Here is a 19,987-nt window from a genome sequence, read left to right on the forward strand (position 1 = left end):
CAAATAAAAGCATTTATTTCTCCTCTCTGGTATGCTCTGATTTCAAAGCATGAGACAAACATTTTGTGCTTTTTTTTGTTTTCTTTCCTTCTGTTTTTACCATCAATTTCTGATCTTATCTTTGCTACAAATTTCCACTTTTTCATCAGAAGAAAGTGCAGTAGCAAAGGTCTCTATTTTAGAAATTCAGTTGTGCAGATAAACCCCCCATCCCTGAGACAGCACAAAACTTCCCCTTAGTAGATTAATTTAATAAAGGTATTTTTAAATATAAAAATTTCATGCTGCACCTCATAGTTTTCACATTTTTATGCTGCCTGAGAGGAGAGAGCATTTTTGAATATCTACATGCCTTTCTTTCCAAACTACATTCCCAGGAAAGGTAGGATTGCAGACAGAACTGTAACAGAAGCTGTGAGAAGGATAAAATTGACACCTCACTGCATACCTTCACCCAGGGAGAATGGATCAGAAATGATCTCAAGTACATTTTTACAGAGTATTTATTCCCAGCTCATCTGCTAACTAAGTTCATAGCTTGGTTATGGTTTCATTCCTTCTTAGATCCTGTTCACAACAGGCAACTTTTGCCTTTGCTGTGACAGATGGGTTGAAATACTGCAGGTACCCCTTAACTTTATCAGTGAGAGAAGTGGGTGCCAGAAGGAGTGCAGGTGCCTCTCCACAAGCTGAGTGGCACTTGGGATCAGGTCATCAAGCTGCACAACCACACGTTGACTCACAACCCCCTGAGTTACAGAATTTGTCCACATTTCCATTTTAACCAGAGAAACAGACATTCTTACTGAATGGTTTTACAGAATTTTCAGTAAGAAGTTAGAAACAGTAATAAAAGCTCTTGAGGTACCACTATTTCTCATATTTCTGCTGAAAGACTGTGCAATGGGCATGTGATTTGTTATCAGTTCCCTTAGCTGATGTAAGGAGAATATACCAGCAGGACTATATTAAAACTAGAACAATGAAGAATCTGTACTGTAATTGCATGCTTAGCTGTGAATATTAAAGGACTATCCACAAAGGTTATGAGCTAACAAGTTTAAAAAAGGCTTTTGGATCATATCTTAGTTGGAATGAAAAATATAATTACCTGCAAGGTTGTCAATCTCCTTCTCTTGGAGCAGGCTAACAGCATCATCATCTCCTTCAAGCATAAGCTCTGTTTCTGCATTCTGATTTACCACAGCTTGACTTCGGAAAGCTTTCTTTGACTTTACTACATCCTCTTCAGTGCCTAAAAAAAGTTACAAATGTTGTCAATTTACCTGAATAACACTTTACATAGAAAACAACCACAGTTAAGTTGTAGAAAAAACATGATATAAAGTATCTTTACCAATAAAGAGAGGCATGTTTTCAAGAACTTTATCAAGGTTTACAAAATAAGCAGCCTTACTCTGTCAGAATATACTTCGAATAAAATACAGAGACTCTCATTCTTTTAATAATAGCTATTTGCTTTACATTCAGTGTTGTTCCATTAGTTTTCCACCTGCTAGAAATTCTGCAGGAGTTTCTCTTGGGTTCCTCGTGTAGTTGCTCTGACTGACCCCTGGGAGCTCAGACCACCTACTCTTACTAAAGAAGCTGCTTTTGGGTATTCAAAATCTGTCATGATTTTAATCTTAGAGATAGGAGGGACAGAACAGTGCAGAAGGAGATGGGTAATCTCAGTATAGAGTGTAGAAAAACAAGGTAGGCTATGCAGAAGTTCAAAAGGGCTAGAAAAGGACAAGCATGGTGAGGGAACTCTGGTATGCATCTGTGTGTATATTTTTAAGAAGCACAATAAAACTGTTGGTGAATGGACAAGTCCCAGTTACCTCAAAGGACTTCACACCCATGTCACCATTTCCTCTTGCCTACAACTGGCTTCTATTCAGACTGATGCTTCCTTATGGCAGGAGATACACCATCTTATATTTTGGGAAGGTCCTGCTAGTGCTTGCTAGTTTATTCACATGATGTAAGGAATTAATCACAGTGTGGTCAGATGATATTAACTTTTCATATCATAAATAGCTTTCATGTACTGTTGTGACATTCACATAGTGTTTCTCTCCTAGATGGGGAGAGGTCATTAGTTTGGTTGCAACACTACAGCCTCATAGTACCCTTAGGAGAGAGAGCTTTTTGGGTTTTTTCCTAAACAGAAACCCTGACTATTCACTTTGGACTAAACAAGATATGGGCATTTCAAAGAAATAAACCCCAAATCTAACCTCTCTGTATGATAATTTGAACTTTTGCTTACTAAGATTCGTAACAATGAGTTACATCTGAGCAAAACCAGGCATGTGTGGATTTTTTTTGTCTTCCACAATGTCTCAATTTCCCATGATGAATACTATTATGGCAGATGTAAAATCATGAAGTAAAGCTCAATATGACTCATGGCCTCATATTAATACAGGACAACAAAGAGGAGTATGGTAAGCACATCAGTGCAGAGAGGTGCATGGAATGGAACTGATGTGTCAGGCAATTTTTTATTACAAACAGTGGGGAAAGTGTTATGATTTTATCTTCTCCTCTTATAAGCCTTTTAATTAGCTATTGAACAGAGGAGTCACACCATATAAATAAATGAAAATGCTGGAGGCATGTTCTGTTAGTGTCTTTACTCTTAAGATCACTGAAGATCACTGTTAGCATACCACTTGATATTGGACACCTCCACAGGCTGAGAAAATCTCATGTTTTACATTGCCTAATGTTAACCTTTTGCTATTGCTCCTAACTACTCCTATTATCCCAATTGCTATTTCCATAAGTACAGAGCAGGTAAAGACAACTAAGTAAGTAAAACCCATTTTTTTTTCCCAAGCCCCAAAATAAGGGCAGCATCTCTAATCTTCCTCTTTGTTGCTCTGTCCACTAGGACCATAATGATAATGGCAGCAATTAAGATAATATTGATGCCAATACATCCTAATACACTGTGTTCTGCTGTGTCTAGTTATTAGCTTGTGATTCCTACCTCACTTGTGTAGGTTACTGAGCACAACTAATTGTAATTATTCATCTAATTTAAAAGTAAATCAAGTAAATAATGGCTTGAAAATATTTCAGTCTTATGACCGATTTTAAAATTTTTATTATTTTTTAATTTGGTTTGAGTTTTTTATTTATTTGGTATCCTCTTTGTTGGAATCAGGTTCTGTAGGTTTTTTTGTTTTGTTTTATTTTGTTTTCATGAAAAGGAGTAATGATTGTAGAAGTCTGGAAAAACACAAAGGGGTAATATGCTGTAATAGACCTTCAGTCTTATTACACCATAATTGTCCTGAGTATTTAATCACTAGATCAGGATCTTGTTACACTTGTGTTTATTACAAGGGAGTTCAGCATCATTTGACACAAGTAATAGCTCCTGTGGTGAAGTGTTTGACACAGGGAGACCAGGCCTGGCATGAACTAACATGGTGGAGGAAGGAAGCATGAAAATACTCTTCCTTTTTGCTCGTTGTAGGGAGGGTTACAAAAGTTTCTGAGCATTATGAAAAGTGATAATCTTCAAATTAATAACTTTAAAAGCACTAATCTGGAATAATCCTAGTCAACCATTTCTGTAGTAACTGATTAGATTAGTGACAGTCCTTTAAAATTATTTATGCATGAAGATATATTTTTAAAGTTAAAAGGAAAAAAGTTCAAAACCCAAATTATTACTAATACTTAAAATGCACCAGAAGTATCTGAAATGTAGTGTATTTTTAATCCTTTGTGATGAGAGTTCCATTTACCAGATTAGTGAAATATTGCCATACACATGAGTAAGAGACATAGTAGAATAGAGGGCAGTAAATTAGTTTGGCAAATTTGGAGCTCAGCAAGAAGACAAATGTTTCTGAAATCCATTCTGGTTTATAATATTAAACATACATTTATCTAAAAGAAATGTAGCAAATGGAGCTTCTTTGCCTTGATGGGAAAAAAAGCTCTGGTTTGGCTGTTGTTTAAATTTATCACTTTGTTGAGTGCACCTCAGTTTTGCTGTACTGAGGTGTACATTTATCTAAATGAAAGTGTACGAGACCCAGAGTTGCCCTTCAATCACTATATCCTTTATGAATTAGAGTTCCATTTATCAAAATTACAGCAAGAAGAGTAAGGTCTCACAGGGCTGTCTCATTACAAGGCTTGTAAACACTGTCCTTACAAAGAAATGGTTTAACACCTAACAAATCAAAAACTGATTGGGAATAGAATTTATTTGAGATCATCTATCTTTGGAAGACGTGCTGTACTGAGTGCACTTCGTGGCCTTTCTACCCATTCATCAAAAAATTAACAAGCGAATACCACAGACCACCAGATCTCCTTGGATCCTGAAATGTGAAATATGTTCAAAACAGATCTGTCACAGATGTTCTATTTTTATATTTCAAGACAACTTCAAAAAGCTTTTAAAATAAGACAACCTCTCCAAAGAAGAGGAAAAAGAAAAAAACTTGTCTCTTTAAAACCAGACAACAAACTGAATAAAAAATTATATGACATAAAACTACGTCTAATATTGTTAACAATGATATAAAAAGGAGAGATGAATAAATGAATACTCGATGCTTCAGCACAGTTGAAAAAAATCAAACCTCAAAATTATTTTTTAAAGGCCCAGCAAAATTACTGTGAAATAAAATTAGTTTCCAGATACCAAGTTTAAAACTCTTTTTAGGACATAAAGACTCTGTATTTCAAAGATACTGTATGGAATTGTATTAATGTCACTTTAAGTACAATTAGAAAATGTTTCAAATCTATTAAAATAGGAAAAAAAAAGAAACTAGATATAATTTCAAGAAAGCAACATTCTGACACAACTGCACAGAACTGGAACTGGCAGATGACATCAGTTCTTATCCATATCAAACTCCTTCTAGGGGATATTTTTCTAGACTGGGATTGGAAGAAAGCCTTGAAATAAGCAGCTTAGTATTTCTTACAGTTACAGTTTGCAAATAAGTTTAAGGAAATAAATAACTCTGCTCACACTGAAGTCCAGCTGAAGTTTGTGCCTTAATTTTTTTAAGCTTGAAGGCTCTGTACTAAAGATATTTCAAGAGAATATATAAGACAAGTGATTTTTAAAAAATCCATCTCTTGTTACATCTCTTATAATCTGGATAATTTTTTTAAATGTCCATTTTAAAAACTGGCTTTCTACAGCAGCATCAGGACAACTGAAAAGAGCTCAACTTTAAAAGAAAATAAAGAAATAACCAGCAGTCCTCTACAAAACCCCAACTTCCACCAAAAGGAGTGTATTTTATATGTCTGAAAGGTTATACGAGATGCACACTAAACTTGGGCAGTATTGCCAAAAATTCACTAATCTCTCTTCCAGTAGCATTACTTTTCCTTAAACATAATTTAGCAGACAGAAAGATACCATACAACCCCCCACCCCAAATCCTTAATAATTATTTCCCAAGCACAGAAGAATCTCATGTTATTTTGCAGCTACAGAAGTATTTAACACAAGCAATATTAAAACTTTTTTTTCCTCTCTATTTTCAGGTAAAACGATACATCACTTGTTGGGTTCTGCAGGTCACAACAGGTTCTAGAGATATAGTCTAAATTTCAAAGATACTGTTAAGTGTCCAAACCCACAAAACCATCCCTAAATAAAATCTTTAAATTAGCCATATAAACATAGCATGTTGATTACATTTATATTCATGGATGTTTATTTTATTAGACATAATACTAATTGCTCTGATTTAGCTGAACACAGAGAGGGAGTTTTCAGTTCTCTCTTAACTTCTATTCCTTTATTATATATTCAAATAGAGTGTTTTAAATTTTTCTCTTTGTATTTAGCATAAAAGGAGGTAAAAATATGTCTCGTTTTAAGGCAAATTTACTTGGTCATACTGTAACCAACAAAAGGAGACTACTGCTTCTTATAAAGTTGTTTCCATAGTTTACTTCAACGAATTACCGATAAGGCAATTTATGCAGTGAGGGCTCTTTGATCTTTGAAGAGAGATGGCAGAATGGAAAGTTAACCTCATTTTAATGTTACCTAAATATACTGACAGGAAATTCTAATGTTTCCAAACATCTGGAAATCTGCTTCATGGGATGGTATTCTTCTTTTCTATAAGAAAGCTTTTTCATATATTGTCTTTTACAGTTTTATGTGGCTTCTAAAGGAGCGTTTTGACATAAGTAAAGTCCGTTCTCTTTGTAGCAAAATGCTGCATTTAATTAAAAACTCTCTTTTATAGCAGCTAAAGTACAGTTTTTCTGAAGCTTAGCTCTCCTCAGAAACTTTTAAGGGTAAAGTTGCTTTTTCTTCTTACAGATCACTGGTATGTATGTACTGCTCTGTAGAACACTGCTTTTGTTGCCAGATTTTAATAACATAAGTTAGGGGTTTTTTTGTATTTTATTAAATAAAGGGATTGAGAATTAGTTCCTCAGAAGAGGATGCCTGATAGGTAATGATGGGAACCATGAAATTGCATCACAGCTACCTGTAATATAATTTATGAACTATATATCAACAATACAATTTATGAACAGAGTTTGAAAGAGCTAAGCTTTTTCTTGGAAAATTATTTGGGTTTGTTGTACAAACTGCAACTTTTCAAGAAATAATCAAGCTCATGTGTGCACAGAATTAAAATACAACACTATTATCTACCTCTGCTGTTCATTCAACACTGTTAAGATTTGAAAATATTTATAAAAAGTTTCATGAGATCATCTTCCTCTTTATACACTCTTACAGTATAAACCTCTACTTTCATTGCTAATCTTAACTTGGAAGTCTGCAAACTGACCTTGACAAAACCCACTCAGATTAAATCATCAGCATAGTGACCACTCCACCCCAAACTAGCATCCTTCTGCATGGCTTTAGGACTGTGTTCATCCCATGGGAAACATGCACCAGGTATTCTTGGGGCTCCTCAAGAGGGGACCTTCTGGCTTTGAGAAGCCAGACAGTGCTGGCACCCCGTGATGAACTGTGCCCACCTGTGTCTGCTGGAGCTGATATTTAAATTGCAATGTAGCAGCTTTGACTGGCACATAATTTAGGTCCTCCAGAGAATCAGAGAAGTGACTGTTATTAAGGGAAGGATGGTTTTAATAGGTCTAATAAAAGCCAGAAGAATCTAAATCGGATTTTCGTTATTAAGGGGCCTTTGAAGAAACAAGGGAGAAAAACTACGAAAATTGCATAGAAATTAAAAATTGCATGCATTTGTAGTGGAAATTGCTTCTACCAAAAGGAAAAGCAAATCAGATTTTTGGTTTCTAAAATACATAAGTGCCTGAAAATTTAATCATAGACATTCCATACATTTTCTTCCAATTTTTATACCTAGTATCCAGCCAAACTATCTTCTTCATGTGTCATTTGTAAAGAAATACTTTACATTTGTAGACATTTTCCTCTTAAAAAATTTCAGATGTTTTGCATTGTAAAAATGAAGCTGATGCAAGCTATACCAAGAGATTTTCAGCTTCTAAAACAATAACTACTTGGATTTAAGTATTGTATATTAATACAAAAGGTCCTACACAAAATATAATTAAAATTACCATGTTGGGCACTAATTATTTTTGTTGTCTATAGATAGGAAAATTGAAGTTCATAGTGGTTATGAAACACTTTTTTATAAGACAACAATATTACCAATCTATTTATCAGATATTTCAGGCATCCTGAGCATATGAGAAAGGATCCTGCACTGCTGATTGATTCAACATCAATCATAAACAGCTAGTAGGGGATGGAGCTGGATATACCCAGTCCAGCAAACGTTACAAGGCATTTCATGCTCCTGAAGGACAGTTTCCATTCCGACTGGAACCAGAAGAAGTCTTTCTAAAGGGAACTTAAACCAGTCAAATGTTTATATTTGGATTAAGATGTAGTTTGTCACTGTAACTTGTACACACGTGAATGGATTCATATTTCATGACTGATGACCTTTACAAATCCCTGTCAGTTTGAAATGCAGCCTCTCAGTATATACTGTAGTTTGATAAATTGCAGAAAGAAACTGCATTTTCTGGTGTGCTCTGGATTACTTAAACAGGCAAAGATGATACGCAAGAAAAATAATTAAGAGCAATGAAATTTTCCTAACTGCATTTGCAGAAGTACAGTAACAGCTGAGAGGAAAATAACCACATCACACCAACAGTTATTGCTCAGTGTAAAGGACATCAAGGACACTTGCAAGTAAGAGAATTGGATCAATATTAACGCGATTTTCATTTCATGCTTCCCCAACTCCAGTAAGCTGACAATATACTCTGATTATGTGCACTGCCTCTGAGTAACATAGAAAAGGTTATTAGAGCAAGAGGTGGAAATGGAATGCACTTTTTATATTGACAGGTCTGCTAATAGAGTGTACTGATTTTCAAAGCCATGCAGAGCATTTTCACAATTTGGTTTTGACAGCAAAAAGGAATTTCATTTCTCCTTAATTCAAAGTATTTGCATGTAAGCAAAGGTTTCTTAAGACAGGGCACTAAAGAGGATAATCAAACTATTTTAACAGGAAAATGTAATTAATAAAGTAATAAGCAGAAAATGATTGAATTTAACTCTGTCTGACATAATAATGAAATAATTCTGCCAAATAAGGCTTTCTATGCTTTTGAATCAAATCTGATAAAACATTTTTAAGAAAAGTGAAAAGTAAGACAGCATGTCACGCCATTCAGGTCTGGATTTTGTCCTGAAAGTTTTAGATTAGTTTTGAGTTTGCAGTACCTAATCCAAGCACACATTCTGCAGGAAAAACCATGTTCTGACTCTGCTTGTAAAGCCTTGAAGACAGGACCAAACCTGTGGGACTTGTAAAGAGGCATTCCCTGCACTGAGGAATTGCACCCATGTATTCCAGCCTCAATTTTGCTTCCTGCTCACAAAAAATTTCAATGGCTAATAATTATAAAGCCTTGAAGAAGGAAGAAATGAAATTTTCTTTAGAAATACAAGCACTTGGTGTATGCCAGCAGCCAAATGTAATGCACTGATATGTAAGAAATATGATCTCACCTCCCAAACTGGAGTATTCTAAACCTTACTTAGCTTTAAAAAACTAGAGCCTTCAAACCATGAGACTGGTCCAAACCCCAGTATTTAATAAATAAATAAATAAATAAATAAATAAAAAGAGCTATATAGATGTGGTATGATAGTCTGTCTTCTATCTTTTGAATTTTTCCTCTCTGTGGCCAAAATATGGGTGGTTATTTCTACCAGAAGGCAGCTTTGTCCCTCACCATTTAATCTGTTGCTACGAGATCCAAACAAGATCACTTCTTTGGAAACAGGAACTCTACAGAGACATAAGAGAACAGCTAAAAAGTTCATTCTCTAGTGCAGAGAATGAAGGTATACAAGTGAAGTTTAAAATTATTTTATAGTAGCTATCATAATTCCAGTGGTTAGGTAATTCTTGCAATGTCTATTGAGAATACTTACATAGAGGGGAAAGCCCCAACAGCTCATGATCAGTGCACTGAGAAACCCATTTGTCCAACATGTCTGAAATGATTTTTGCTTTCTGGAATGATAATAATTTCTAATGCAGTTCTGTTCTTTGAGACATGTAGAAGGAACATCTTATGAAGCCTTTACACAGGTAAAATCTCCTGTATATGACATGTCTCCTGTAACTGTTTCTCAACAGGATTGTTCCTGTTTCCTGTTATATATAAATTTGTCAGTATAATAATTAGAACATCTAGACTAATTTTCGATTACATTGTCTTTGTGCAATTCCAACTGGTTCAGTGTGATGCACTGTTGTTTTTTGTCTGTGCAAATTCTGTTTCATTCTCACATAGATCACCACATCTTTAGAATTGGCATCCATCATTTTCACTTCAGCAGCAACAGTAACTGGTGGGAGGAACTGTTTCTATTTCTGCATAGATCAATGCCTACAGCAACAGCAGACAAAGGGCAGCACCCACAGGATACACACATTTGTGAGACAGCAGTGGCCCTAATGCTGGGATATTTGTGTTTAACTTTTAGCTCTACTAAAGGATTACTCTTTGGTAGCAACAGACAGCACTTCTGCTTGGGCCAGGCAGTTGTAAAAACATGAGCTTCTAGTTCTTGGACCTAAAATGCATCCATTTATTGAACTAAAATCAAAGCTTTGCTATTTGCTTGACTGGGCTCTAATTTTCATCTGTTGTTTTTGGTTTACTTTATTTTTTTTTTAAAATAAAAATTACTGCAGTTCTAAAATATCCTTGTTTTATACAGTCTAGCAGATGAAAAGTAAAATAGTGGCAGTATACAAAATATCACTGAGATAAAGCAGAGTCTGAGGGTCTAACACTGAAATAGCTTGATGAGATCATCTACAAGATTTTCACTATTTTGCCTCTGAAACTGGTGAATGGTAATCACTTTCCTAGGCAGAAAGTCTATTGTGGGTATTAAAAAGAGTTAACTCACAGAAAACTTAGCAGCAGTTGAAAAAGAAAAAAGGAGACTGATTTTTTTATTCACTTTCCATTAAGCTGCCTCATGGGGTCTATGGCATCCTTTGTTTTGCTTTGCAAAGATCACAAGATAGAGCAAACCTTCCACATAACTGCTGTGATACTTGAAAAATTTCTACATTCATGTTAAACTTGCGAGCACTGACAATACTATTTACCATTCAGACTGGACCCAAGATGCTACTTAGCCAACACGATCAGCTTTTTTGAAAGCATGGGACTGAATGACTTGTCCTATATTGCAAAAGAGACACCGATAGATCAGCCTTCAAGCTTTACGTGTAGCCTTTTCAGATGGGAAAATACATCTGCTGTAGACAACATTCAGGCTTTTTTGCACAAAAGTACTAGGAAACATATTCTTTAGTCATACAAAGAATAAGAGAAAAGTCATGTCATGATGTAGCATACACGATATGAAAAAAAAAAAACCCACAACTGGAAACATGCATAATACACTGGCTGACAGAATCCTTAACAAGATCTCTTCCTTGTTGTGCTGGTTAGTGGTATATTTGAGAACCTCCTATTCAATGTATTTGGCTTTTAATACTGTGATTTCATTAAGTTTTTCTGCATCCCTGGCTGTACCTTGCACAATGCAGGAACTCATAAAATATTCTAGAGTTTGACTATACTAGGACTTTTTGTGTGTATTTCAAAGCTAAAGTTATAAAATGAGGAACTCATAAAATAAGTGGCATTGAAGAACTCAATGTTTGTAGGGATATGTAACAGCCAGTGCACATGTACACATCCTTCTTTCTTTTGTGCCAATCTTACTGTTTACAGAAATCCTCTATAGTTTTAACACAATATAATTGAAATATATTTTCTGTGATAAATGTAAAGTAGTGCAAAGTAAAAGGATGAGTAAAAATACTTTGGTATATGAAAAGATATATTGTCTCTTACAGTGACAATTCCTTTAGTTTGTAATCTATACAATAGCAATTCTGTTTGCTTTGTGAAAGGCAAGGAATCACCTATATCTAACAGATTTCAGCAATCTGCTTCTGCTGGTTTATCTTACCTTTACTCTGCAAGTACTCCAGGGGCTCTCAGAAACTTAAGCCCATTGCCTGAAAGCCTCCCATGCCTCCTACTGGCTGTCAGAAAGAGTGGGAGAGTAAAGGCTTTTAAAATTTATTATCTAAATCTAGATCTATGAGCTTCTAATTCTAGGTTGCAATGGTTGCAGCACTACTGAAATATTGGTCCTCCATTTCAGACATACACAAGGTCAACTGTCCTCTCCAGGACTTCAAAAGCCATCTGCCTCCATACAGCCAGATGTGGAACTTCACCTTGCTTTTTAGACCCATTTGGTTCATCTTTGGCTTTTTTTTTTTCAGTTATTGATGTTATTAAACACCTTCTCCCCTTAAAACACTGTCCATATTTCTACTTGTATACAAAGTGGAGAACTAAGTCCTGCAGTCAAGAAGCCATCAAGAATGAGAAGAGTGGAGAACTGTAAACGTGGAATATTTTGTGCTTTTAATTATAACTGAAGAAGATTTAAAGAGCTTTTATTCCTTAAAGCATGAAAAATAGGGCTTAAGAAAACCATACGATAAAACCTGATTCCCAAGAGTTACATTTACCCAGCTGTGAAAGCTGTCCTGAAGGACTGTTATTAGACTTTCATTGATAGAATGTCCTTCCAAAATGTTTCTATGAGATCTGATGAATATACATGGGTCAATAACTTCTATTTCTTTGTCAAGTAGCAGCAGAACTGAATTCATAGAACAAATACAGCCTTCAAAAAGGTTTGGAAATATTTCTCTTCACAGTAATTTACTGTGTTTGGTAAATTTTGGTAAGTAAATGACCCTCATTTGGCAGAAGAGACAGATACTGTGTATTCTTTTCACATTAAAATATAATGATGGAAGGGAGAAAAATGCAAGTAGAATTCTAAAATAAATGGTTGCAATTTTTAGGTCTTAGGAATGGTTTTGTAGGGCAATTTGATTACTTCAAGAATTTTCCAGAGTCATACACTTTCAGATGAAGAAGTGAGAAACAGAAGTAGTTATGTCAACTGCTGGTAAAAAGACAGAAAGTTCTGCAGTAAAATCTATTAGCTCAGACCTGTAACAGCAGCTAAAACCCAGGCCATGCCTGATAACCTGAAAATCTCAGAGGAAAGGTATTTGGAACCAAACACAGGGGTTTTGAGGAAAAAAAATATGCTTTCTTGACCTATTTGGATCAGTGAAAAGCTTGAATTAGGGTCAATGTAGATATTCTGATACTGAAGATTTGAGAACTATTCTATGGATCTGTACTTAAAACTTACAAAACCACTATAAAAATTCCTGTGTTAGAAATAGTAGGTAAGAAGTAGAGGACATTTAGAGACTGCAAAGGAATGCTGGGATGCTATTGCAACTCATAGACGTTTCTTAGGCCTCAGAAGCTGTATTCAGTACCCTGAGTATTCAATACAATTCAGCACAATTCAGTTCTCTACCCAAGCAAATTCCATTACAGTTTGGCACCTTGAACACGTCTTTAGTTACATTACAGTGGGTTATAAGGATGAGGATAATCATAACAGTAGATATATTTAATAAGAAGATATTTATTATCTGGGGGGGAAGGCTAAGAAAGAAGACTAGGTTAAGTCTAGTATTTCAGATTTAATTATTCACACAACTAGGATTTTGCTCTGCAGACCCTTCTAGTAATATTAATGTAAGCTCTTATTCCTTGACTTTCTTAAAACAAATTTCATTTTCATCTCTATCTGTCAGCTACCATGTAAAATATTAAGATGTTGTATTTTCTCTAGAGATCTATAAGGATGAAATATTTGGAATTTTATTTGGAGAAGCAGTGGATGGCACTGTTGGGCTATAATTATAAGGCTGTAGATGCAAATCATAAATTACTACGCTTAAAAAATACACAGATTCTTGTGATTCCTTCAGGCACACAATTTGGATGTAAACTCATTTGTAGTATGTTGGTGATTTCACAATCAGATCTGAAAGGATATCGTGTAATAGCATCATTATTTTAGGTGCTCCAAGTGAAACAGAATGCTTTACACTCTTGTCTCACATGGCAGAATGATCCTATTTAGACTAAAGAACAAAAAGGACTTCCTTGATGACACATGGAAGTATTTTTATGGATTGATTTAATGACTGTATACACATTCTTAGAATGTTCAGCTCTGAGCATCAAGTAACATCCCTGTGGGATTTTTTCTACATAAAGTGGATGCTATTTCTTAAAACTGCTCACACTTAATTGCCAGCTTGTGTTTACTTATAGACTAAAATTAAGTGTGCACAAGTGGAATGACTGAACAGGGTTCCTTTTTAGTCAAGGGCTTTGTTTTATTAGTTTCTCTTCTATATTCATACTTAGATGTTATTTAAATATTAGTTTGGGAAGTTACCTTAGATAAGGATCATCACTTGCATTTCCTTAAAGCAATGTATTTGATGATATTCTGTGTATTACTTTCAGGATAGTACATTAACTAAGTACAAAATCAAACAAACAAACAAAAAAACCTAGGAAAACAATTTTTGTGGCTCAGGTAGGCACGAAAAACTCAATTTAGGTGATAATAAATATCATACTGTCCATGAACATATCGATAGTAGAATTGCTTCGTGACTGTTTTATACCTGTTCAACATCATTAACAATCTGGGTGATGGGGCAGAGCACACCCTCAGCAAATTTGCACATGACATGAAACTTGGAGGAGTGGCTTATATGGCAGAGGGTCATGCTGCCACCCAGAGGGACCTCAGCAGATTGGAGAAATGGACTGACAGGAAATTCATGAAGTTCAACAAGGGGAACTGCAAAATCCTGCACCTGGGGAGGACCAATCAGTAGATGCTGGGGGCCACCCAGCTGGACAGCAGCTCTTCAAATAAAAGACATGAGGGACACCAAGTTGAACATAAGCCAGTACTACATGTACCTGAAGGGAAAGTGCAAATAGGATGGAGCCAGACTCCTTCTAGTAACAGGTCAAGAAGCAATGGGCAAAAGCTGAAGCAGAGGAAATTCCCTCTGAACACTGGGAAACACTCTTTGGCTCTGATGCTGGCCGACCATTGGCACAGGTGGCCCAGGAAGGCTGTGGTTGGAGATAGTCCTGAGCCATCTGCTCTAGGTCACCTTGTTTGAGTATGTCCCTTCCAACCACAACTATTCTGTGCTTCTGATATGTGAATCTGCATTTCCTCAAAAAAAAGTTTTGTGAAGATTAAAGTAACCTGGTGAGGATTGCATTTCTAGTATCAATAAAATGTTGCTTCTCTGTTTTGATTTCAAGTCCATAAGAACTTACATGAGAATATGAGTCTTGAACATTACAATATAAGTAATCTAGGGTTTTAAAAATCTTACTGAAGATAAAGTTCTGACAACTGTTTGCTTTAAGGTCTGGCTCCTTTATAAGAATTACAGAATCTTAGAGGCTGGAAGGCATGTCTGGAGATTGTATAGTCCAAACTCTGCCTGAAGCAGGGTCAGATAAAGCTCCCAAAAAGAGAGATACAAAACTGCACACAACTTGAGCCTTCTCCCCCATGGGCTAAACAAATATCTAAAGAATACTTGGATCAGTTTAGAAGCAAAAGTAAATGTAAAAGAAGCCTACAAAAAGATCTACAAACTCAATAGTAAACAGTAAAACTGTTACAAACAGATATAGTATAGAAAGCAATATTTCATAGACAAATCTGAAAGCATAATTTGGTACATATAGAATGCTCTTGATGCAGATACACCTAGAAAAGTAGCTGGCTTTTATGCATCTAGTGGGAGGGCCAATAAAATTTTGATAAGTGGTTATTTTCAAATTACTTTCAGTTTTGCACTAGCTACTAATAAAACATTGATTCCTTAAAGGTAGTTCTGAAATTTGTATTGTTGAAACTGTTCTGAAAATACAGTAGACATTTTCAGGAGATTCGGACATGAAGATAAGGAAGTCAGAGGACTTTACAAAGCTGAGAAAAAGTAAATTAATGCTTTTAGATATATATAATTTAAGCAGTGACTTTGAGAGATTGTATTTATTGTATAAAAATGATGGTAGTTTCACCAATGAAAGACACATCTAGGTTGTTAGCAATGTCATTAGTGTCAACAACCTAATATACCAAAGTGTAGAACCAAAAATGCAGGATATTTGGAAATGACAACTAGATTTTAGGTGGGAATTCAGTCTTCCTGGAATAAGGCAATTGATTTTAAAGCAAAGTTTATGAATGGTGATGATGAAATTGATCATCTATATAGATCATGATCTATATAGATCATGAAGCATTTTGATTCCTTCAAATGTCTTATTACCTGAAGTCAAGGTAAGTTTTTTCATATAACACTGATTTATCTTTCTGGAACAACATTTGGCACATGCCGAATAAAGCCCTCTCTTGACCAGTTTCTCTGGAGTCTCCTCCCCTTCTTGTTCTAACACTGATTGCAGAAGGCAGGGAACACAGCAGTTCAGGACATGAAAGTCAGGAGCTGTGGGAATCAACTGCTCTGGACTTCTCGGCACTGAGAGTTTGCTCTAGAACTACAGTTACTGAAAGTTCATTTTGGTACATTTTTCCTTACCATTCTGCACCCTCAAGTCAGGGAATATTCCTTTGGAGTCCATGGGAAACTCAGAATCCTTGTTCTGAAGACAGTCTCTGGTTTGAGTGGATTTAGACTCCCAGGATTTCAGACTCCATGGATTTCAGACTCCCAGTTTTCTAGCAGGGAACCCATCCAGCCTTCCTTTTAGGGAAGATCACCTGAAGCTAAATGTTCTGGGAATGGAACTCCTTCAGCAGGAATCCTGCCCCCAATCCTCTGAAAGTCTATCAATATCCAGCTGCTTCATGGAAGCAGGTATCAGATTTGAACATTTCAGTTTTCAAAACCTAATGCTTTTAAAAATCCGTGTAATGAAACTGTACTTCTGATGAGGAGCACACACGGTGTTTGCTGAAGCTTTGAGTACTCACAAGAAGTCCCTGGAGGAGCTGCATACAGACTGCTTCATCTAGAACCACTTTTAAATAAGTTTGCTAATTAGATGCCCAAATACAGAACAGAATGAGTAAATTAAAATAAGCAAATTCAAAAGCAACTGATGTATTGCACATATAAACCAAATCTGTAGCTTTGTTTGAAAACCTGAATATATTACGTATCACATTATGGAGGCTTTTTTTCAGTTGTTTTGTTGTTTTTTTCTTTCTTTTTCATTCTAACCATTTAGAGCCTGTCAGATAATCAGCTAAACAGGTCAGACACTGTTGACTCTAGATACTCGAAATATTTGACTACTTATCTGCTTAAAACATGGGCTCTGAGTTATTCATGGCTGCTGCCTCCCAGTGCAGACTAAAAATGCCCTTTCTTGGACCCCCTCTATGTGCAAATTTGTGGACCACAATCTTTAAAGACTGAAGGATCACAGCTTGATAAATTAACCATTTTGCTCTTAAGATGACCTTTGTGGAGCAGTAGCCTGTCTCACTGGCAGGGTGGTACAGTAGTGTCTCATCCATTCTAATCTCCAGTGACTGTAAACTGTTAAGGTGATTAACTGGAAGAGACAGTTCTTTCACCACATGTACAGAATCACTGTTAATTGGGTAATATCTGCATATTTAATGCATTTATTTGTAGTAAAATTTGGAGGAGTAGAGTTTACATAATCTTTTTCTTTTTCTTCCTTTCTTTTAAGTCTACAATTTAATCAATTACATTGAAACTCCATCTCATCTTAAAAGAAGAATTGTTAAAAATCTATAAGCACCCTGAAATTAAAACTCCACTAAAAGTTCCAGGGTAGTTCAAGACCCCATTATAGTTTGCACTTTCATACTACAGTAAGTAGTACTCCTTCAGCTTCAAGAAAGGGAGAAAAAAAAATCTATATTCCAGTGAGAATGCAACAGAAACAAAAGCAAATGCAATACTGGAATAATTTGCTTGAATTTTAAATCCAGTTCACACTAGTGCCTAATGACAAAAATGTTAAAATGAAGGAGACTAACCCAAAGGGAAAAATCCTCCAGTCCATCTTCAGTAAATGCTGCTATGACTCCAACATAACTACAGTTTCAAAGGAGGACTAGATATATAGACATAGGAAGCAGTTATAATTTTTTACATAGCTGCACATAGTCATAGAAACATGTTATAATTTCTCATTGCAGTTTTTTTTAACTTACTGGGTACTTCAGACATATATATATGTACATATATGCACACACACATATATATGTGTATGTATATTATATTTTATCAAAATCAGACATCTGAATATCCATACAGTGACCAACAGACTGTAGTTAAAGAGTTCTGCTACTTGCCTTGTAGCAGAATTTTTTTGAGAAAATACTACATTTCAGTAGCAGATGATATCTATATTTCCTACAGGAAGAAGTCACTTATCAGCTAAAACTAATACTTTTTTTTTTTTTTTTTTGCTCTTGAAGGAAGAATTTAACATTTGTTGTTAGTTTCCTAAAATAAACATACAGATCAAGACACTATTTGCTGCCAAGACTCTTCTGTTCCTTGATGACTGCAAGTATTATATAATTACAGCATCCATCCATACAACATCCACTTTGATTTCATACTAGAGTAGCTGTAGAGCACTTTTTTATTTATCAAGGTCATATCTTGATGGCTGCACAAGCTTAGATAAATCAGGTGTTAAGCAGGAACATCTCCAAGGAATCTGGAAATTCTCTCATCTGTAGTCCTCAGCATATCTTATTATTTACTGCCAAAGAAATGACTGATTAATTTTGTCATCTTTGCTCTGTGATTTTTGCTCAGCTGAAACTGCCTGCCCTCTTCTGCAATGCCTGATCAGACCTATTTAAGTTGATGCCTTTGATCGTAGACACTGAGGAGCTTGCTGACTTAGGCTTTGACTAAACATTCCTTCCCCACAATATTTATGCAGAGAATCCTAAATGATAACTGACAGTCAATGTAGATAACAAAAACTTGTAAGATGTTTCCACTATTTTACTGATGCTCAAAATAGCCTTCCTTGTGCTAGAGGTATCAGTCAAAATGAAAAATTGCTATTAATACAACAAAAGCACAACAAATTTTGCTTTGATGAATAGTTTATATTTCACAGACAAAATATCTGAGGTCAGTAAAAAATACTTTACTAGAAAATTATGCAGCATATTTGTTTTGGTTTTGTTTTTTTTTTAAATGTCTTAAATTCTATCTGTGGTGTGATATCATGCTTAGCTTGAGAAGCTAGGGGCATTTTACTATCAAACTGTTCCAAACAAAATTACCAAAACAAAGCTAATAAAATATAGTACAATGAAAGTTAAGCCCTATGGAAAAAAAATCTGCCTCCAGCTCTTTATTAATCACATTCCAATACCAGAGGCTAAAAGTACATCAAACTGCACCAAATCCTTTTCACATGACAACCTCATAAATTATTCAACTCATTACTAACACCAAGAGGCATAGAAATAACATCAGTGTTAAGGATGTTTTCTTACAGAGAAAGGTCAGCTGAAAGTTTCAGTATAATAATCCAAAGGTTTAAGCCTCTGAAAAGTAAGTACATCTAGATAGATTCCATTAATAACATTACATACTTTAATGTATGCTGTTCTAAAATTCCATACACTAATTTTTAATATCTACATGAAAAGTAAAACTTAACTTATTTTAATTCTACAAATAAGACTTCAATCTACTGGAATTTTTATGCAACCACTGAGTTGGATGCATACACACCTGAGTTCTAGTTTAGCTGTGTACTGAATTCACTAACAGGTGGTAGCATGAAATTATATAGAAATTATACAGAAACTACCCAACATGAAAGTGCAACTACTTCAGTTTTACTGCTTATTTTGATTGTTGCTTTGCCTTGCAGGCTTGCTCTGCTACCAGGCAGCTGTCTTGTGCACTAAAACACTTGAACACAGAAATTACAGAAATGGAGGCAATCTCTGCAACATGCTGAAACTGTTTAAGTATTATATTATATTGTATTAGACTTCACATAAAAAAACCAAAACCCCCCAAAAAGGAAAACAAAACCATTTCCAGCATCCTCTGAGTACAATCTTATCCCAAAGATATAACATGCCTGCTATAATGGCATGAAAAAAAGTCTAAGTAAAAGGAAAGCTCCTATTATTTTAAAACCAGGATAATATTGAGGCTTAAAACCTTTAGTTTGTATGTAATATTTCTTCCTGTTTTAAGGCTAGTTTATGAACCAAAATTAAACGTATTAATCAATAAGACTATTTTAGAGGGTTCATATGCCTGCATAACAGATAAAGCCTAGAGTTTTGATGATTATTTGCCTTATAAAAGCAACATAGCAATTAGCAGAGTTTTGCATCTGCCCCTCATTTTGATGCTTTGCAAGACTGTGTAGAAAATAACCCTTGTCAAATATGCAGTCCTATATC

General features: G+C 35.3%; 1 protein-coding gene across 3 annotated transcripts in view; it reads right to left on the reverse strand.

Moving 5' to 3' along the window:
- The window catches only part of NBEA (neurobeachin), a 464,261-nt gene that overhangs the window by 166,370 nt on the left and 277,904 nt on the right, over window positions 1-19,987 (reverse strand). For all 3 annotated transcript variants that reach the window (XM_030449922.1, XM_030449935.1, XM_030449928.1), the window contains one exon: window positions 1,112-1,255. In XM_030449922.1, the coding sequence (XP_030305782.1) occupies window positions 1,112-1,255 (144 nt within the window). The remainder of the gene's footprint in view (window positions 1-1,111; window positions 1,256-19,987) is intronic.

Source organism: Calypte anna, chromosome 1 (assembly GCF_003957555.1).
Source record: "Calypte anna isolate BGI_N300 chromosome 1, bCalAnn1_v1.p, whole genome shotgun sequence".
Lineage (NCBI taxonomy): Eukaryota > Metazoa > Chordata > Aves > Apodiformes > Trochilidae > Calypte > Calypte anna.